This window comes from Centroberyx affinis, unplaced genomic scaffold, assembly GCF_046629955.1.
Source record: "Centroberyx affinis isolate AG114_WGS23_722 - 3 ecotype Tasmania unplaced genomic scaffold, CSIRO-AGI_Caff_v1 ptg002578l_1, whole genome shotgun sequence".
NCBI lineage: Eukaryota > Metazoa > Chordata > Actinopteri > Beryciformes > Berycidae > Centroberyx > Centroberyx affinis.
Genome location: NW_027280784.1, coordinates 67,299 through 89,536, shown reverse-complemented (window position 1 = coordinate 89,536; position 22,238 = coordinate 67,299). Strand labels below are relative to the sequence as shown.

The 22,238-nt window shown below is 42.4% G+C and overlaps 1 protein-coding gene and 1 pseudogene across 1 annotated transcript; both read right to left on the bottom strand.

The window, feature by feature from the left end:
- Positions 1 to 40: 40 nt before the first annotated feature.
- LOC139656913 (hydroxycarboxylic acid receptor 2-like) lies at positions 41 to 2,102 on the bottom strand (annotated as a pseudogene).
- Positions 2,103 to 8,955: 6,853 nt separating this feature from the next.
- Positions 8,956 to 11,205, bottom strand: LOC139656912 (hydroxycarboxylic acid receptor 2-like). The gene is made up of 2 exons (XM_071534554.1): positions 10,864 to 11,205; positions 8,956 to 9,618 (listed from the first exon to the last, which is right to left on the bottom strand). Exons 1-2 carry the CDS (start codon positions 11,203 to 11,205, stop codon positions 8,956 to 8,958), a joined length of 1,005 nt encoding a protein of 334 aa, XP_071390655.1.
- Positions 11,206 to 22,238: the final 11,033 nt, after the last annotated feature.

Below are 22,238 nucleotides of genomic sequence, written 5' to 3'. Positions count from 1 at the left end.
TTTCTCCTGATGTAATTATTATTCTAGTGGAATGGCGTTATTACATCGCCTCGCTCCCTCTGTCCGCCCTCATGGTTCCTTCTGCGTCATCGACTGAGTTCCAGATGAGGAGGCCGCAGCCTCGCCATCGCTCACCTCCTGACCGCAGGGCAGGGCGGCGGGCAGCAAGCTGCAGAGCGCCTTCCTGAACATGGAGCTGGAGAAGCAGTAGATGACGGGATCCAGGGCCGAGTTCAGGAAGTTCAGGCCGAACGACACGATGGTGAGCTTGGTGAAGGTGTTGAACAAGTCACAGTCCCACGACCGGTACGATCGGATGATCCACAGCCCGATGGTCGTCAGCGTCCCGGGCAGGAAACACACCACGAACACCCCGACGATCACGGCGCACACCCGCATCGCCCTGCGCACCTTCTGAGACTTGTCCATCTGCCGCCGCCGCAGGATGCGGGAGATCCGGGCGGAGCAGAACAGCAGCATGGCCAACGGGATGAAAAACTCCAGCACCGACAGGATCCCCACCAGGATGATGATGGCCCGCGACGCCTCTTTGTAGGAAGTGAAGAAGAAGCACTGGGTGTTGTTACCGCTGCCCTTGATGTGGCTGTAGGCCAGCATGGGAACCCGAGGACCAATCATCAACAGCCAGAGGAAAGCCACCACGAACCCAGCCTGCTTCTTGTTCATGCGGTTGAACCAGTGATGGGGGTGGACGACCTGGAAGAAGAGGAGAATGAAAAAGAGAGTTTAGATAGTTTATAATATAACAAGACTGTAGAAAGACTGAATACGACACTTCCTGCTGGGTCACAAACTGAAGACTGATCAACAAACTGGGTCACCTGACCAAGGGAATCTGATGTTGAAAGACCTGAAACACGCAGTGACTCCAGTTTACTTCAATGATGATACAAGAGCAATACAAGGACAGATTGGTGTTTTAGGAGCTTTTCTCAGAGGCAGAGCTACTCTGGAGGGAGAAATGTTCTGATTGGTTGAGTTAAACCTAAGTGGGCGGAGCCAAAAAAAAACAGCTTTTCTGTCTAAGTAACATTAGATGGAAGCCCAGTGAAAAAGACAAGAGGTAAGAGGGGAGGAAGCTAATATTATGAAGCCTAGCGCTCTGCTACTAACTGAAAAAAATACATACATAATAATACATACTAGCCTATAGGTAGCTGGGTAAGCTAGTTTGCTAGCTGCTGACCTTCAACATCATGAATGAATTGTGGTTTATATGTTTTATTCATACTTTGACCAGAGTTACTTCTTTGCCATTGAAGATTGTCAGTTAGGTAACTTGTACTTGTACTTGTAATTTTCTAGTTCTTTGGCTCCGCCCACTAAGGTTTAATTCAGCCAGTCAGATTATTTCTGCCTGTAGACCAGCTCTGCATCTGACAAAGGTCCTGGGTCGGATTCGAACCCAGGAGGTCGCGCCCACATAGACCACTGAGCCACCGGGACGCCCCATCTGAGAAATGTTTATGGAACTACAACTAGTAACTAGTGGCAATTTTTGGGCAATGTAGACTCCAACTTAACAGCCCCAACCTGCCAAATTATAGATAGATCATGCCTCTTGATTCATGTAATTCCACCCTGATGATAAGATATTGGACTTAAGATACTGTAAATAGGTGAGTTGGGTAAGCTTGGCTCAAATGAACTTAATAGAATGTAAAGTCTTTCTCCACCTTAAAGTAGCGGTAGATGGCCACCACAGTCATGAGGCCGATGCTGGCTGAGCGGTTGGCGAACATCAGGAAGAGGTTGAAGCGGCACAAGCCGTCTCCAAAGACCCAGTGGCCCCTGATCAAGGTATTGATGTTCAGCGGCACACTCATTAGTACCAGGAAGTCAGCGATCACCAGGTTGAAGAGGAACAAGTTGTTGGGATTCCAGGTCTTCAGTCGGAAGCAGAAGATCCACAGGGCGACAGCGTTTCCCAGCAGCCCCAGCACCACAATGACATTGATGAGGATGGCCGGCAGTTTCAGGCACTGCAAGTGATCTCCTTGCTCTGGTTGGCAGGCGCCAGGAGTCTGCTTCGTGAAGTTTGGCATCATGGTGGTGAAGGTGCTGCTAAGCCCCGGAGGCATTTTGACAAAATTGAGCTCTGACTTTGTTTCTTTGATGAAAAATAATGTTGTGTTGGTCAGTTCTGTCTAGACAGAGCAGCTTAGTCAAACTAACAAGAGAACAAGTCACTCAGTTTGGTGGCAAATTTTGGCAAAACAACCAAAAGGTGATCGTTTTTTTAAAGTCCTTTTTTATGAAAATGGTGGGTTTGGTATCAAACACTGTGGCGCCACACTGAGGAAAGCTCAGAGATGGAGCGTATTCAGGACATCTGACTCCTGACTTCTTATTTTCACCTTCTTCCTTATTTCAGGAGGCTGAAATCTGTTGAAAAGAAACAGATAAGAGTTGTGTTTGTATGTTGAGCAGTTCCACTTTTTCAAGGGTCGGAGAAAAGGGAATTTTGGAGAAAAATTGCATTTGCACTTTAGGAACATCAGCTCAAATCCAAACGTCTGTATTTCAGTGTGACAGAGTGACAAACAAGGTTTTTGTGTCAAAACCAATGTAGACATTTTATCTAAAAAAAAAAAAAAGTGAATTATTAATGATCAACCTCTACTTTTTAAGAGCAGTTTAAAGATAATAATAATAACTTTATTTGTAACACTTTTCTAAAAACAATGTTTACAAAGTGCTTTACAAACAATAAAACCCAAAAGCACAGTGATGTGAAACTACCACAATAAATGATAGCGCTGAAAAATAAAAAATAAATTTAAAAAAATTAAAAATAGAAATAAAAGGTAATATATGAGATAAACAGGTACAACTACAAACAAACAAACAAACATTACAATTAAAAACAGATGGAACTTTACATAAAAGTGTGTGCCAAACCACAAGAAAGCAATAAAATGGAGATACACGTACAAGTAGGCTACACTACCGCTCAAGAGTCCAGAACCACCGAGAAATCTCAATGCCCCTGAGAAACCGATACTCCAATCCACCAGGGCAGCACCAAACCGACCAAAAAAATACAGCCAAGACCCCGACAGCGCCACAAACCACTAGCTCCACTCCCCAAACCCCCCGCCCATCAAAGAATCCCCCATGCGCAGCAGCGACAGCCACCGGTGCAAAAGATGGGGCGCAAAGATGGTATAATGTTGATCGTGGACATCTGTTCTTGCTGAATGACAAGTGATTGCTCAGCTGTCGAAATTTAATTTAACAAATTCAAATATCTACCTTCTATCTTCAAATATCGATACCTATAAACCATAATACTGTATATTATCAGTCAAATTAAACAAACATTCTCTAAATTAAACATGGCTAGTCATATTAGAAAACTACAAAAATATAAAAATACACAAAAATAGAAAAATACATAAGTAATAACGGCCATTCAGTACAGATTATTTATTTTTTTGGTGTCAAACAATAATTCAGGAAACATACGCTGCCAGTCAACAGTCTAGACCCACCTGACTGAACGTTCTGTGTTTCTTATTCTCTTAAACCATTTTGATCTACAGTCTTCTGCTTAAATGCTTGAAATGAGTTTCTTAGACAGATATAAATAGTGAAGTTGATCCTATGTATGAATTTCTTTCCAAAGAATCTAAAATATAAGATAGTTTGGATTTGTTTAACATCTTTTTTGGTCACTGCATAATTCCATTTGTGTTATTTCATAGTTTTGATGTATTTACTATTATTCTAAAATGTGGAAAATAGTAAAAATAAAGAAAACAAGTGTGTCAACACTTTTGACAGGTAGTGTATGTTTCCTGCATTTTTTTCTGACACTGAAAAAACCTTGCACTTAATGGACGTTTTGACTGCAAACATCTAGTTAGAAAAGGGTGCTTTCTGACTTTTGCCCAGCACTGTATACGTAAATACCAAATATATCAAAATGTATTAGACAAAACAATTATATGAACATGAATATGTGGTTTAAAATATATATGACTATAATGTAATGTAACTATGGAAACTAAGTATGCTAAGCTAATCTATGAACGCTAACTATATTCTTGTTAAATTTATCTATTAAAATTTACACACACATAGGTTTACATTTACACATCAGTTGAATATAAAGTTATTTGTCTCACCAGTATGTATTGTATTGTATGATGGTTTCTGCAGCAGGTGTTGGACGGGATGGACGGGTGTATTTATGGGGTTGACTTGTTGTTCTCAGGAGCTGACCGTCAGCCGTTACCACACCGGCACACTGTAAAAAATTAAACCTAAACTCAGTCAACTTGGTTATCAAGTGTCTCAGACTTGCAAATTTATGGTAAGCCAGATAATGGCCAATCAAAACCATAGGAGAGACCAATCAATTTGATTCTGTACATTTCTTATTATACGTGTCCCATATGTTATTATACACATGATTTACTCTATAAAATGTCTAAAATAATGACAAATGTCGTCTCAGTTCCCAGAGTCCAAAGTGATTGTTCAGGTTTCTTCCTCAGTCTGACCAGCAGAGAAAAAAAAAGGATTCATTTAATAAAAAGATGAAACACAAAAAAGCAAATCTGTGAAGCTGGAACCAACAAATGTTTGGTATATATACTGATAAATTACTAACACTATTCATCATTTATCAACATTATAATTGATTAATTTTCTGTTGATCGATTAATCAACAAATCGTTTCACCACTAGTAGAGAGACAAGAAGAATGAGAGAGAGAGGGATGATGTGACAAATGTCCAGCGCTGGATTCAAACCCACGACATCGCAGTTTCATGGTTCAAACCTTAGACACCAGAGCCGGGACGCCCCTCAAAATAATCATATCAAGGACCCTAATTTAGTCCACATTAGAGCCACAGACCCCCATTTGATGAGATTTTGTCTCTCTGACCCAAATCTGAGAATATTTTTATTGTCAGATATGATTTTGTCCAGAACTCCATGACTGTCTGTATTATAGGTAGAGAGATAACAGAGAAACTGATCAAAACAGTCATTCCTCTACATTCTCTAACTGTGTTAAATTCTAGTAAATGAAATAATGCTTAATTTTAATGATTCATCAATTTGCTGCGGACCCCCTCAAGGACCCCTGGTGGTCCCAGACCCCAAGTTGAGAACCACTGCTGTAAACATCTCAGAACATGTTACATTATCATAAAACAAGTTCATGCTGACACTTCAGCACTGCATTAGTAATAATTTGACCTAAAATTAAAGTGATTTATTATTGTTATTTTTTGCAGCCTGGGTGCTGCTGGGTAAAATGTTGTCACATTTCCTCTCAGTCTGCAGCTCAGGATTTCAACAGGCATTCAAACGAAATGCGGCGCTGAGGCGGTCAGACAAACGCTGACCGACAGGACCAATATACAAAAGTAAAAACTGATTCAGGAAGTTCTGAAGTCGTCACTAGCCTGATCACATGACTGGTTTTCCACAGAAGACGTGTGGTTTGCCTTGCAGACCTCTGAGTATTTCTTAAGTAAAGTATGCTTCCGTCATAAAGGTTCCACGTTATTCAGTTTACGTGTTTAAGTTCAGCTTTGCTCCAAGTTTTGTCAAAATCGCCCTGGCAGTGTCTGAGATATTAGCTTTGAGTGTTTTTGATAGCGCCCTCTTCAGGCCAATCAGTGTAATTTGTAATGAGAGCGGAAAAGTTGTTTCTGTGCTCATTGTACTGTAGTGGTATCGTTAATTGTTGGGAGTGTAAAACAGCTTCTGAAGTAACCAGAAGAGACTTCAACTAGCTATGAGTGTTCATGTTGTCAGGAGTTCAAGATTTCTCTCTTAAATTGATTTATTATACAGAGATTATTGTACAGATTGTTGAATGTTTGTTTTGTGCCTTTGAGAAGAAAAGTGGGTAACACCTTCTATGAAGCCTGTGTCTATAATACATTATAATCATACTTAGAACATATTATAATGCCATCATAATGCATTATAAGTATAGTTATAATAACAATAATAATATATAACATTACTCATAATCTGTTATAAATCTTTTTCATAACAACTTATAGCAGCATGTATCATAACACTTTATAATTACAGCCAAAGATCATAGTGTATTATAATACCAGTAGGTATAATACATTATAAACATTGTGGATAACGATCAACAAAACTGTCATAATACATTATAACGATTGAAGTTGCACCTTATAATATGGTTAAATTAATAAGGTTAAGTAACAATCAACTTAGAATGAATTATAACTGTTGTTATGATGTTTTATAATGTTATTATAATCAGCTATAAGTGGTCACTGACTGCTTTAAGTAAAGTAATGAAATGATTAAGCTACAAGCAGATATAAAACATAAGATGATTATAAATCATAAGCCGTCATTGTCTGCTTTAAGAACAACACAAAGCACTTTGCAAATGCATTTTAATGTGAAAACAGCAATTTCTCAAGTGATCACAGATGAGTTTCACAGAAGCACAATCCTCATGTCAAACATAGCACTGCTCAAGAGTTCTTTTGTTTTGTTTTTTAACAAAACTTGTTATTTGGGGTGTAAACCTCTGAAAAAAGTATCATGAATATCATAAAGAAGGCAGCCAAGAAAGCCTTGGAGGAGACATCTTTCACAGAAACAGCCTCTGTCAGATTAACAACTGCTCTGAAAACAATTATTTCTCTTTTGTACAGCAGACACCAACAAAATAAGTTACATACATTTTACATTGACAAATATTACATCATTTCCATTGATAATTAATGTTGTATAATGTTACTACAACAGTATATTTGATTAGATATGGTTATAACCTATAAAATACATAGCAACAAAACTCGATATCTTCTTCAGCAGTCTGTGTTTACAGTCAATAAAGCAGAATAGTTTAAATATGGAAATGAAATCCCTGTCATGTTTGATTCTGTAGGCTGTGACATTTCCTGTCACATTCCCTATGGAGAAGCCAGGCCTTTCTCACCCAGAATGTTTTTGAAGAAGACGATGAAGAAGAAGAACGTAACAGTACAGAATATGTGTAATTTTTGCCAAAAAATTCTAACATGTCAAGGAAGGATATAAAATCAGAGAAGAAAAGAAAAAAACAAATGAAATAAAAAAAAGAAGGGAAATAAAATGAAATATAAGACCAACAAGAACAGACCGCCATGGAGGAAATTTGGTCAGTGAGAGAGTGCCAGTGTTGGTTTTGGTCAACTTTCGGTATATCGCCCAGCTTTAGGAGAAGCCTTTCAGCTGCTCGGTGTGTAAGACACAAACACTTCAATATCGGTGAATTATTATTAATTGTGGAAACATGAGTAAGGTGTGCCAGAGATCTGTTGATGTTGTTGCACTTCCTACTGGCTGCCAATAGAGGGCGATAGACATAAATCACTTACTAGCCCTTGAAACGACACATAAATACACACACATATATACACATACATACACATCGCTTTATGTGCTAAAGGTGTGATTTCAGACTGTTCCTCCATACAATGGCAATGAATGGAGAGAGAAAGAAACAATTCTCCAGTCTCCTCTGCCACAGCAACAGATAATACAGAAATCACTGATTTTGGGGTTTTATCATGGAGGAAGAGACACCAGCTCAACAGCACTTTTACTGAAAATGTCAGCAAAATAACAGTGGTAGAGTAGGACATCCTTGTCTTTCCCCCCTCACATTTTTTTGTTTCAGTCCGTGGCTTCAACCAGGAAACTGAACTCCTGGCACAATAAAGATAGGTTATTTTTTTATATATTCATTAATAGGCACAGAGCTGACAAGACAGACAACAAACCAGGCTGCAGAGCAACGTCAGGAACAAAGGTTGTCAAAATTCATTCATTGATCACCATCAGCAAACTTTTGTCACAACAAATAACAAGATCATACAATATATTGAATTTACATTTATTTTGTATAGATACACTCACTAGTCCAACTATTGTATTTCCATGCTTCAAAGACGCTTCAATAGACCAGAACTCAGAGACATAGTGACAGATTTCGTCCCCGTGTCTCCTCCTACAGTTTCCACACTTCAGGTACATTACACATCAAAACATTCAGCTGATTGCAGAGAACTGCGCTATTACTTTTCTATACAATAGGTTTTGCAGTTTTTGAGATATTTGAGTTTTATTGCAATGTATTTTCCAACACAAACTGATGTTGGAATGTTCAGAGGGGGTGATGTCATCAACTGCCGTGCACACCTGCAAATCGTTAGAACACGGGTGTGGGTGTGTGTGTGTGTGTGTGTGTGTGTGTGTGTGTGTGTGTTCTCCACACACACACACACACTCTCTCTCCCCCAACCCTCCGTATTTGGAAGATGGGGTGACAGAGAGTGAGACAGATGGCGAGCCAGTTGTCCTCTCAGGTGTGACATCATTTTTCAGCCCATATAAGGGATTGTGGCCCCGCCCCCTTTCAGTCTAATGTGAAAATTAAAATGATGTTAAAGCCTTTAACTACATCCAACTCCAATATTGACTGTTTCTGCTTTCAGGTTCCTCTGTTCTGCTTTTCTTTATTAGTTGAGCTGATTCTGATGAAAACAATAAAAAAATCTCTAGCAGACTGAGCTTAGCATTCAGTGTTTCATGAGAACACAACATCCACACCATGGCTGTTAGAAAAATAGTTTTTAAAAATACAGTAACAGATTAAAATATATTTACCTCTGTAATGACTCTGTAATAACATTTTGCGTATATCATTTCTACTGACATTATTTCACACATTTTAAGAACAGAACGATTGACAAAAATCCCATTCATTTTCAACATAGGAGAAAAAAAACAGATCTGGATAGAATCCAAAAGCCCTGAAATGACGACAGCACTGGAGTGGAGAATAAGAGAGACAGAAAAAGAGAAAGAGAGAGGTGAAAGGAGGGTGAGGGGGAATAAATTAGGACAAGTTTAAAGGGGGCCTCGGCCATCGCCTCACTCCCTCTGTCGGCCCTCTGATTCCTGCTGCGTCATCGACTGAGTTTCAGACGAGGACGCTGCGGCCTCGCCATCGCCCGTCCCCCGACCGCAGCGCAGGGCGGCGGGCAGCAAGCTGCAGAGCGCCTTCCTGAACATGGAGCTGGAGAAGCAGTAGATGACGGGATCCAGGGCCGAGTTCAGGAAGTTCAGCCCCAACGACACGATGGTGAGCTTAGCGAAGGTTTCGAACAAGTCACAGTCTACCAGCCGGTACGATCGGATGATACACAGCCCGATGGTCGTCAGCGTCACGGGCAGGAAACACACGGCGAACACCCCGACGATCACGGCGCACACCCGCATCGCCCTGCGCACCTTCTGAGACTTGTCCATCTGCCGCCGCCGCAGGATGCGGGAGATCCGGGCGGAGCAGAACAACAGCATGGCCAGCGGGATGAAAAACTCCAGCACCGACAGGATCCCCACCAGGATGATGGCCTGCGGTGGCTCTTCGTAGGAAGTGAAGAAGAAGCACTGGGTGTTGTTACCGCTGCCCTTGATGTGGCTGTAGGCCAGCATGGGAACCCGAGGACCAATCACCAGCAGCCAGAGGAAAGCCACCACGTACCCAGCCTGCTTCTTGTTCATGCGGTTGAACCGGTGATGGGGGTGGACGACCTGGAAGAAGAGGAGAATGAAAAAGAGAGTTTAGATAGTTTATAATATAACAAGACTGTAGAAAGACTGAATACGACACTTCCTGCTGGGTCACAAACTGAAGACTGATCAACAAACTGGGTCACCTGACCAAGGGAATCTGATGCTGAAAGACCTGAAACACCCAGTGACTCCAGTTTACTTCAATGATGATACAAGAGCAATACAAGGACAGATTGGTGTTTTAGGAGGATTTCTCAGAGGCAGAGCTACTCTGGAGGGAGAAATGTTCTGATTGGTTAAGTTAAATCTCAGTGGGCGGAGCCAAAGAACCACAGATTTTCTGTCTAAGTAACATTAGACTGAAGCTCAGTGAAAAAGACAAGAGGTAAGAAAGGAGGAGGCTAATATTATGAAGCCTAGCGCTCTGCTACTAAATGAAAAAATGAATACCATACTAAGTTACCGAGGTTAGCTAGTTAGCCTAGCTGACTATGCCTGCTGTTGCTGTGGTTCTGTTTAGAGCAGTTACAACAACAAGGCAGCTGCCGCCTATAGTGGTCGGATATATAAACAACACCTTGAAAAACATGTCTTTTATGTAACCTTAAGGATCAACATTGTTTTAAAAAATCTATACAATATTGGGATAGATAGTATCGAAATACTCAACAGTAAACCCTTAGCTTAGCTGACCTTCAAGTTCAAACTAGCCATACTAGCCTATAGCTAGCTAGATAAGATAGTTAGCTAGCTGCTGACCTTCAACATCATGAATGAATTGTGGTTTACATTTTGAATTCAGAGTTCCTTCTTTGCCATTGAAGTTTGTCAGTTAGCTAACTTGTACGTGTACTTGTAATTTTCTGGTTCTTTGGCTCCACCCACTAAGGTTTAACTCAACCAATCAGATTATTTCTGCATCTAGACCAGCTGACAAAGGTCCTGGGCCGGATTTGAACCCAGGATGTTGTGCCAACATAGACCACTGAGCCACCAGGACACCCATCTGAGAAATGTTTATGGAACTAAAACTAGTAACTAGTGGCAATTTTTGGGCAATGTAGACTCCAACTTAACAGCCCCAACCTGCCAAATTATAGATAGGGAAAATCCAGGTGAAGACTAACTGCCTGTCATGCCTCTTGATCAATGTAATTCCACCCTGATGATAAGATATTGGACTTAAGATACTGTAAAGTCATAGGTGAGTTGGGTAAGCTTGGCTCAAATGAACTGAAGAAAGAATGTAAAGTCTTTCTCCACCTTAAAGTAGCGGTAGATGGCCACCAGAGTCATGAGGCCGATGCTGGCTGAGCGGTTGGCGAACATCAGGAAGAGGTTGATGCGGCACAAGCCATCTCTGAAGACCCAGTGGCCCCTGAGCAAGGCATCGATGTTCAGCGGCACACTCACTAGAACCAGGATGTCGGCGATCACCAGGTTGAAGAGGAACAAGTTGTTGGGATTCCATTTCTTCAGTCGGAAGCAGAAGATCCACAGGGCGACAGTGTTTCCCAGCAGCCCCAGCAGCACGATGAGGGTGGTGAGGATAAGCTGCAGGTGACCTCCTCGCTGTGGTTGGCATGAAGTGAAGTTTGGCATCATGGTGGTGAAGTTGCTGCTAAGCTCCAGCAGCAGTCCTTTTTTATGAAAGTGGTGGGTTTGGTATCAAACACTGTGGCGCCACACTGAGGAAAGCTCAGAGATGGAGCGTATTCAGGAGATCTGACTCCTGCCTTCCTCTTTTCACCTTCTTCCTTATTTCAGGAGGCTGAAATCTGTTGAAAAGAAACAGATAAGAGTTGTTTTGTAATGTTGAGCAGTTCCACTTTTTCAAGGGTCGGAGAAAAGGGAATTTTGGAGAAAAATTGCATCGGCACTTTAGGAACATCAGCTCAAATCCAAACGTATTTCAATAAGAGAGTGACAAACAAGGCTTTCATGTCAAAAAATTTAATCAGATCTGCCTTGAAATGTAGACATTTTATCTTAAAAAAAAAGTGAATTATTAATAATCATCATCTATTTTTAAAAGCAGTTTAAATATGCTATAATGTTATTCGTGGTTCGATCTGTTGCTGAATGACAAGTGATTTCTCAGCTGTTTAATTCAACAAATTCAAATATCTACCTTCCATCTTCAAATATTGATACCTATAAACCATAATACTGTATATTATCAGTCAAATTCAACAAACATTCCCCAAATTAAACATGGCTAGTCGTATTAGAAAACTACAAAAATAGAAAAATACATAAGAAATAACGGCCATTCAGTACAGATTATTTATTTTATTGGTGTCAAAAAATAATTCAGGAAACATACGCTGCCAGTCAAAAGTTCAGACCCACCTGACTGAATGTTCTGTGTTTCTCATTCGCTTAAAGCCATTTTGATCTAAAGGCTTCTGCTTAAATGCTTGAAATGAGTTTCTTAGACAAATATAAATAGTGAAGTTGATCCTATGTATGAATTTCTTTCCAAAAAATCTAAAATATAAGATAGTTTGGATTTGTTTAACATTTTTTTTGGTCACTGCATAATTCCATTTGTGTTATTTCATAGTTTTGATGTATTTACTATTATTCTAAAATGTGGAAAATAGTAAAAAATAAAGAAAACAAGTGTGTCAACACTTTTGACAAGTAGTGTATGTTTCCTGCATTTCATTCTGACACTGAAAAATAAATAACTTGCACTTAATGGCTGGCACTGTATATATGTAAATACCAAATATATCAAAATATATTAGACAAATCAATTTTATGAATAAACATGTGGTTTAAAATATATACGACTATAATGTAATGTAATGTAATGTAACTATGGAAACTAAGTATGCAAAGTGAATCGATGTACGCTAAATATATTCTTGTTAAATGTATCTATTAAAATGTACACACACGTAGGTTTAAGTTGTTTGTCTCACCAGTATGTATTGTATTGTATGATGGTTTCTGCAGCAGGTGTTGGACGGGATGGACGGGTGTATTTCTGGGGTTGACTTGTTCTCAGGAGCTTTCATCACACCTGTCCTGACTGTCAGCCGTTACCACACCGACACACTGTAAAAAATGAAACCTAAACTCAGACGTCCTGCATCAGGAGAGGCAACAAGACACACTCCCAATTTTTGTGAGTATTTGGTGTGGTTTTGTTAAAAATCCAAAAATGTGTCTAAAGACCCATCGTGTCGTTTGGTTATCAAGTGTCCCAGACTTGCAAACTTATGGCAAGCCAGATAATGGCCAATCAAAACCATTGCAGCCTAGGACAGACCAATCAATTTGATTCTGTACATTTCTTATTTTATGTGTTTATGTTATTATGCACACATGATAAGCAACATTTTTTTATCATACATGTAAAATAAGAAGTGTGTTATCATATTTGACCTAAAATTAAAGTCACTTGTTATTTTTTGCAGCCTGGGTGCTGCTGGGTAAAATCTTGTCACATTTCCTCTCAGTCTGCAGCTCAGGATTTCAACAGACATTCAAACGAAATGCGGTGCTGAGGCAGTCAGACAAACACAGATTCAGGAAGTTCTGAAATCACCACTAGCCTGATCACATGACTGGTTTTCCACAGAAGACGTAAGAGTATTTCTTAAGTAAAGTATGCTTCCGTCATAAAGGTTCCATGTTATTCAGTTTGTGTGATTCAGCTCAGCTCTGCTCCAAGTTTTGTCAAAATCACCCTGGCAGTGTCTGAGGTTTGGATTTGAACTTTTGACTTCAAATGTAATCATAGCGCCCTCTACAGGCCAACCAGTGTAATTTGTAATGAGAGCTGAAAACTTGTTCTATTTCACACAGGCTTTGACCTCTAACAGGGCTCTATTGGCTTAGCCACTCATCTAGTCGCCTCAGCGAACTGAAAATTTGCATGCACATGCTCACGTATCATCCAATCAGGATGAGCTCATACACCCCCTATGGGGCCTCGCGCTTATAAATGGCGAGCGGCCCCTCATTCAGCATCCACTTTTTCTTCAGTGCCTGATGAACAAGTTTGCCTGGGATAGCATCGTCTGAGCCCAACATCGCTAAATACTGCCCGGACTGTCCCGGCCTGATCGTGACGACGGATCCGCATGAGGCGTGTTTCGAGTGCCGCAGCCCGGAACACGCCGCTGACGGCATCTCCGACTCACCGGATTGCAGCAGCTGCAGGGCCCTTTCCATGGTGAGATGCCAGCAGCGTTGGGCTCATTTTAAACGCTATCAGCATCAGCGTTCTCCTGAGATCGAGCTCCGCTGTGATGACAGCGAGGCGGAGGCCGAGCCCTGCTCCTCTGCCCCTGTCACAGCGCTTCCCCTGCCGGTTCCTCCCTTGGTAGTGGAGGAAGAAGAAGAGATGCCGCCGCCGGGAGACAGCGATGACAACATCTCCTCTGTCTCCATTACGGCTGCATCCTTCACCTCCGCCGCTCTACCTCATCCATCGTTGAAACAAGACTTCCCCAACGTGATGAGGACAGCCGCTGAGAATGCCAGGATCCCACTTCCGCCCCCGAACCCCCTCGCACCGCTGATCACCTGCCCCAGGGAGTCTATCAGCTGGCGGCTGAAACCAAGCCGCTCTTCGTCGCTCCCGCCTTGGATGAGATTTGGGCAGGTGTGGAAGCATCCTGGAAGGAGCTGCTCTGCTGCAGGGCTCCTATCTCTGGCCTCTTTTATTTGTCCAGTGTCCACAGGAAAGCTGCTATCTGCCGCTCTGGTCTTCCCCACTCGATGCGCTGGCCGCTCATTTTTCTCCTGGCTCAACCAGCTGGTCTGGCAGCAGGAACTGCTGGGGGTGTCCCTATCCACAGGGACAGGGAAAGCCTCCCTCTCCGCTTCTTATTTGGATCATGTATCCCGTATTGCGGGACAGATGAACAATTTAACCAGGGGAGTCACCGCCGCCGCGTCATGGCTCTGTCTACCGCCGGTGCTTGGCACGTGTGGCTCGGTCTGACAACCCTTCAGAAGAAGGACAAGGAGGACCCGCTGGGTGCTCCGCTGTCACCTGACGGGCTCTTTGGCGCATCCATCACCTTGGCTACACAGCGTTTCTAATGCTTAGAAGAGGAAAAGGCCCAGCTGCACTGTCATCTGCCGTTGCCGTCCACCAAGCAGAAGACTTCCCCGCAGGACTCGAGAGAACGGCGTACGGCGGCGTCCAAGAGGCGTGGACGGCGTAATGCGGCTTCTTCTTCTGCTACGCCCTCCTCTCGCCCCCCACCAGCCCCGTCCTCAACGCAGCCTGCCCTGCCACCGGCCCGCTCCGATGGCGACGCTCCTCCTCCGCCACCGGCCCAGAGAGGCCCCAGAGGTTCCTGTCGACTGCTAGCTTGTTCCTGGAAGGCTGGGAACCAGCCGCCCAGCAAGAAGCGGCACTGACTGTCGAAGGGGGGGAATTGACCCGGCCTGCAGGGCTTCTGTTCAGCCCCAGTTGTGTGTTAGTGGCGTTGTCCTCACATTCCCCCACAATGTTCCTGGAAATATTCCCATTTTGCTTTGTGTGAATGATGTTAATTTGTTTGGTTGTAACAAATTACTACTTCTACAAAGTGCCTATTCCTACCACCCTGACGGCCGATTGCTCTCTGTCCTCCCACAAGGGAAACCGGCCAGAGTGGCGATCACAGTCATCATTTTGCTCTCTGCTCGGGTGAAGCGTCGCGGAGTGGCGAGCGGTTCGGTAGTTCCGTAAACTCCCCCCCACCCGGTCTCATCAGCCAGCATGTGTTGTAGGCTGGTCTTTTATCAGGAATGGAGAACCCAGAGTGTGTTAACAGAATGGATGGACAGGACATTACAACTCCAGTTTCAGTGCGTGCCGCTACCATTCACAGGAATGAGAGAGTCGATCATAACTTCTCAGGAAGGCATGAGCGCCCTCTCCAGGGAGATACAGGAACTACTCCAGAAGGGAGTAATTGTTGTTGTTGTCTGTGGTTCCCCAGGAAGACAGAGAGAGAGGTCTCTATTCCGGTTACTTCCTGGTCCCCAAGAAAACCGGAGAGATATGAGACCTATTCTGGATCTCCGCCCGCTCAACACATGCATCACTCAGAGACCATTTTGCATGGTTACTGTGAAAAAGATGGTACAGCCGGGTGATTGGTTCACCACAGTGGATTTGAAAAATGCTTGCTTTCATGTCCCAGTGGTGCCGAGACACAGGAAATTCCTGCGTTTTGCCTTTCAGGGGGACACAGCACTCAAACCCCTGCACCGTCAGGGAATACGGGTCTTGTTTTATCTAGACGACTTGATTCTCATGGCCCGTTAACCAGGTTAGGTTTTGCCATCAATTGGGAAAAGAGCGCACCCATACCACATCAACAGGTGGTGTATTTGGGAGTGCAGCTGAACTCCGCCACACTACGGGTATGTGTGTCAGAACCCAGACAGACGGCCGTGTTGAAGCGGGCGAGACAGGGCAGAACAGTGACAGCTTTGACCACTTGACAGCTTTCGACAGCCAGGGAGGACCTGGCATATTGGGAGAACCCCAAATACTGGCGAAGGGAACACCGCTGGGGAGAGTGACCTCCTACGTGTCGGTGTTCACAGACACCTCCCAGCAAGCAATTTTGCGTTTAAAAGACGTCTAATAGGCGTCTATATGTAGACCTGATGTCTAGGCTAAAACACGGTTAAATTTGGGCTGTCAGTGAAAGTTTAGTAGACGTCCAATCATAGCCCAAGTATATAGCCATCAATTAGACGGCTACTGAACAACTACACATATAAGTCTAATAGACAACAAAATAATGGCTAAAGGATTCTTTTTACTCAAATATAACATGTTCTGATAATAAATGTCAATCCATCCAACAAACAACAACAAACAAGATAAATATATAAAGAATTTATTGCAAAAATTACATACAGGAACATTTTAAACAACTTAACATATTAAAACATGATAAATATATAAAGAATTTATTACAAAAACTACAATCATGGAACATTTTAAACAACAACACAACTGCTAGGCGCGGCTAACTGCTAAGGCGAATGCTAACGCTAACAGGCACGTTTTGAATGGGCACTGCAGGAAATACAGAAACAGATACAACTTGAATACACATCGTCTGCTGCTGTTAAATGTGTTTGAATATTGTGCCAGCACATATGCTTTCTAGGTAGCATGTTAAACTAACCACACTATGGCTTACTCTACACTCCTAACCGCTAAAAATGGCACGGTTCCTGCACATGATAACAAATAATGTAGATACATAATGAACACATGACAAGACAAAAACACAGCGACTTACAAGATAAACTAAATAAGCCGTAAACGTGGCGTGAACTGTTCTGCCTCTGCCTGCTTCTTCAACCGGGCGGACCATTATGCGACCTAACTGTCGAGTCTCGCGTTGCCAGTCGTCATGTCTCTCAAGCAGTACAGCTGCCCTCTAGCGGTTGAGAATCATAATTGCAGTTTGTATTTACTTGAATGGTGTATATGAATGTGTGACAGCAAAAAATAATGCTAATTCAAAGGTTAATGCTAACTTCGCCGGATGGGCTTAAGCAGGCTATATAGCCGGTCCAATTCAGAGCTAAATCGTGGCTACACATAGACCATTTCAATGAAATGATACTAATCTCAGTTTGTTTTCATAGTTGACTTGCTAACATGATCTGATGCCATGCACCTCACAAGCTGCGTGGGCGAAAACCACATTTAACCAATTTTAACACTATTTTGGCTAGAAGTGGGATACACATAGCCGGTGATCAGGGCTATAGCCAAGCCGTTGAAATGACGGCAATTGATTGCCTCGACTTCAGTGGATGGGCTAAAAGCAGACTATACGTTGCCGGTCCAATTCAGAGCTAAATCGTGGCTACACATAGACCGTGTCAATGAAATGATACTACCATGTATTTATTATTGACATTTCAAACATGATGGGATATTATCCATCTCACAAGCTGCGTAGGCATAAACTACAATGAAACAGTTTTGGCCAGAAGTGGGCTACAAATAGCCGGTCCAATTGGGAGCTAAATCGTGGCTACGCATAGACCATGTCAAAGAAATGAAACTAAACACCTTGTAATCACTGTTGACTTTGCTTACATGATGGAATATCATACATCTCGCAAGCTGCGTTGGCAAAAACTAAATCTTACCAATTTCAAGATCATTTTGGCTAGAAGTGGGTTACACATAGCCGGACTAAATCGGGGCTATATCTAGCCGAGACGTTGAAATTACGTCTATTGCTTGCTGGGCTCCCTGACAGGTTGATGAGGAACCTGCCTGGGGCAGTCAGCTGGTGGTGTGTGGCCTTCAGGGACAAACCAGCTGTAGTGGGTGTTACGTATTGATGGTGTCTGATATCAAACAATTTAGAATTAGTTCAATAGAATTTAAAGAATGGGGCACCAGATAACAAATCAATTAGTCTCATTTGAAGGAATGAATTCCGAGCTTGCTTGAATTTAAACCCAGACAATGAACACAAGAGAGGACTTTATGTGAAAGAATACATTTATTTCTATCAAAGCACACTCAATGATCAGTGAAATCAATAAAGGCATATGAGGTAGATACAAGTGAAATGTGGTGAATGAGTAACATGAATAAATGCGTTTATAATAGTAAGGAGGTAATCAACACACAATGGTATAAATTGAACGCTGGAGGATATGACCCAGCTACGAAGTGGGACCAAAGGCAATAATACCTGAACACTGAACAAGCTGAATAATCAATAACGGAGTTATATCTGATTATGCACAGACTTGCAGAGCGCTGAGTTACGAATCATAGGGAGACACTAAGTGGATGAAGTGGAGTGTCATGTAATGGAATAACTATGTGTAGTGCATGCGTGATGCCCAGCGGACAATGATCATACATACGCCACAGACGGGGACTGGAGGAGGAGGAGGCACGCAGAGTCTGGGAGGCTGTGAAGAATCTCAGCTCAACGGGCCTGGTAGGTGATGAAGATCCAACGAAGATTCTGAGTTGAACTCGGCAGGGTCACAGCGGGGCGGAGCAGGCTGCACACTCGGCGAGTTGGTGGTGTGTGGGTCTCTCAAGGCTGACGCACTCGAAGTTCTGGACGAATGACGTGCTGGTCTCTCAAGGCTCTCGCCGACCAGCGGATCCGATGATTGTCAGATTTGCGGATTAGCTGAATAGCGATGTCGTAGCAGACGCAGGACACACACGCTGAATAGGCGTGTGTGTGTTTGTCAGGCAGCTGCGGCAGACTCACTTCACCAGTTGGAGGGTGAAGCAGATTCTTCTTCTTGGCTCGTGGAGCTGATGTTGAGTCGAATCTCGGAGACAAAGTCTCAGAGACAAAGTTTAAGGCAGAGTTGTGTAGATTCACTGTAACGTGTTCATGACCACGTAGGCGTGAAATCCACGTTGGGCTTGTGTGCATGTGGTTTTGTTGTGATGTGTGAGGGGGCGTGTGTGTGGGTTAGTGTGTGTAGTGTTACAGCGGGAAAAATCTCATTTCATATGCATAAAACTTTTTTGTTTGTTTTGTCTCCCAGCTCTATGCAATATACTTTACCGTCATAACATTAACCTGATTGCATTCAGCGCACATTACTCGTATTTTAATATCAAACATGGTCATCTAAGCCCCATGTAAAGATGCACAACACGAATACTATGAATAACTATCATATAAAACATCACAGTCACACACAAAATTACAGACATACATTAAAGTCCATCACAATGTGATATCCAAATTTTCATTAGTCTGTATCACGGATTTCTTCTCATTTTGGCAACATTCCAATGGTGTCATTTCAGACTCTCTGGAGCCTCGGGGCTTACCAGAGACAGGCTGTGTGTTGGTGTTTTATGGTTGTTTACTGAGTCTGTTTCTTGGTACCATCCATGAAGAGTGAAAATGGAGTGATTTACCAAGAGGTCAGTGACCTCCTTTACGATCCAACCACTTTCCTGATCTGGTATCAGGGAAGAGATTCACACAGGATGCGAGGCCCTTCCAGATGTGTGATGATGATGATGGTGATGAAGGTGCATCCACTACACAGCACATCAACCTACTAGAGCTGACTGCAGTCATGCTGGTTCTACAGCACTTCCTGCCTCTGTTAAAGGGGAAGGATGTGCTAATGAAGACCGACAACTGTTCAACAGTGGCCTACATCAACAGACACGGCGGAGTACGATCCTCATCGTTGCTAAAGGCTGCCGAGAACCTGTGGTGCTGGGCCACAGAGCACCTCCATTCTCTCAAGACTGCATATTCCATGCCTGGAGAACACAGGGGCCGACCTCATGTCGAGGGGCGGCCCCTGGAGGACGAATGGAGATTGCATCCTGACATAGTGGACCAGATTTGGTCCTGATTCGGGAAGGCGGAAATGGACCTGTTTGCCACCCAGCAAAATGCCCGCTCTCCCCTGTGGTTCTCTCTGTTTCCCCGAGACACTCCCCCATTGGGGGTGGACGCATTCGGACACGCGCCATGGCCAGGAAAGCTACTGTATGCTTTTCCTCCCCTCTGTCTCATTCCTCCCCTGCTGGCAAGAGTGAGAGTGGAGTGACTGTTGCTCATTCTGGTGGCCCCGGACCGCACAACGGCACCGTGGTACACAGAAATGAGACAGCTGCTGGTGGCTCCACCCTGGACAGTTCCCCAGTTTTGGGGGGCATTGTCTCGCAAATTTTCAGTGCGCTGAGGTGACTAGATGAGTGACTAAGCCAATAGAGCCCTATTAGAGGGCTCCACTTGTGATCATAGAACTGTAGTTACAATACATAACTATCGTTTCTGTGCTCACTGTACTGTAGTCATATTGTTAATTGTTAAGAGTTCAAAATGGCTTCTGAATCAAGCTGAAGAGGCTTTAACCAGCTATGGCCGTTCATGTCAGTAGTTCAAGAGTTCAAGATTTCTCTCTTAAATAGATTTATTATATAGAGATTATTGTACAGATTGTTGGATGTTTATCTTGTGCCTTTGGGAAGAAAAGTGTATTACTTTTATTTTTGCCTCTGTCAGACTAACAATTATTTCTCTTTTGTACAGCACACACCGACAAAATATCTCACATACATTTTATATTGACAAATATTAAATCATTTCCACTGATAATAATATTATTATATTGTATAATGTTACTACAACAATATGTGTGATTAGATAAGGTTATAATCTATAAAGTACATTGAATATGGATAATTTTTGTGAAAATTCTATCATATCAAGGAAGGATATGAAACCAGAGAAGAAAAGAAAAAATAAATAAAATGAAATAAGACCAATAAGAATTAATAAATTTTAAAAAGAAAGAAAAATACATAAAAGTTAAGGAGAGGGTTAGAAAAAAAGGGATAATTTCTTTGTATTTTCAACCATTCATGATCTGATAGGAATACCTTCAGTTTTGGATTATAATAACATTTCTACACATTTCAGTTGATTTCTTTTCATTACTATAATAACAGACTTGCTGTGATTGGTCTGGAGTAAAGGAAGAGCTTGATATTCCACACTGGGAAATAACAAACACTTCTATATCACCGAATTACATGATTATTAATCGTGGAAACATGAGTAATTTGTGGCAGAGATCTGTTTATGTTGTTGTAGTTCCTACTGGCTGCCTATAGAGGGCGATAAAAGACATGAATCACTTACTGGCCCTTCAAGCTAAACAAGAAAAAAGAAGTCATTAGATGATGAAGCTGGAAACTGCGTCATCACAGCAAAGACCACATGAGGTAAAGAGAAAAGAATGAGGTACTGAAGGGAAGTATACTGAAGATACTGAAGATAAAACCAGCAACCACACCATAACAACACAGCAAATGGTCCTCAGTGAGTCGTCTGTCTCTTGGGTTACACACCATTAGCCTGTTGCTAAAGGAACGTTAGCTAGTGGAAGTGTTTACAGCAGAGCAGCGGCAGACAGGCTGCAGCTTGTTTGAGGGTTTTTTCTTCAGTGTTTTTTGTTATTTATCTGTTATGGCTGAGCCATGCATCAACCAGACTGCAGGTTTATTTGTAATATTTTAATTGGTCTCTCCCCTCACATTTTTTTCCATTTCACTAAGTGGCTTCGACCAGAAATCTCCTGGCACAAAGTTACTTTATATATTCATTCAAGACAAGACAGACAACAAACCAGGCTGCAGAGCATCTTCAGGAAAAAAGGTTGTCAAAATTCATTTATAAGTTTCAATTGGGAAAAGGAAATTTTGTCGCAATAAATACTGAGATCATATTATATATTGAATTTCTGTTTCTTTATTTTGTATAGATACTCACACAAGTCAAAATATTGTATTTCCACGCTTAACAGATGCAGGCCGATCGGGAAGAAATAGACCAGAAGTCATAGACATGCGGTGACAGATTTTGTCACCGTGTCTCCTCCTACAGTTTTTACACTGCAGATCCACATTATACACCAAAACATTCAGCGCATGGTGGTGAAACGTGCTATCACTTTTCGACGCAATACATTTTACAGTTTTTGAGATATTTGAGTTTTATTGCAATGTATTTTCCAAGACACACAAATCCCGGAATGTTCAGAGGGGGTGATGTCATCAACTGCCCTGGACACCTGCAAATCGTTAGAACGCAGTGCCAGGTGTGGAGAACAAACACACACACACA

Coding starts and splice junctions, on each gene's coding strand:
- LOC139656912 (XM_071534554.1), bottom strand. CDS start 11,205: ATGATGCCAAACTTCACTTCATGCCAACCACAGCGAGGAGGTCACCTG. Junction 9,619..10,863: donor CCATCTACCGCTACTTTAAG/GTGGAGAAAGAC, acceptor CTCTTCTTCCAG/GTCGTCCACCCCCATCACCG.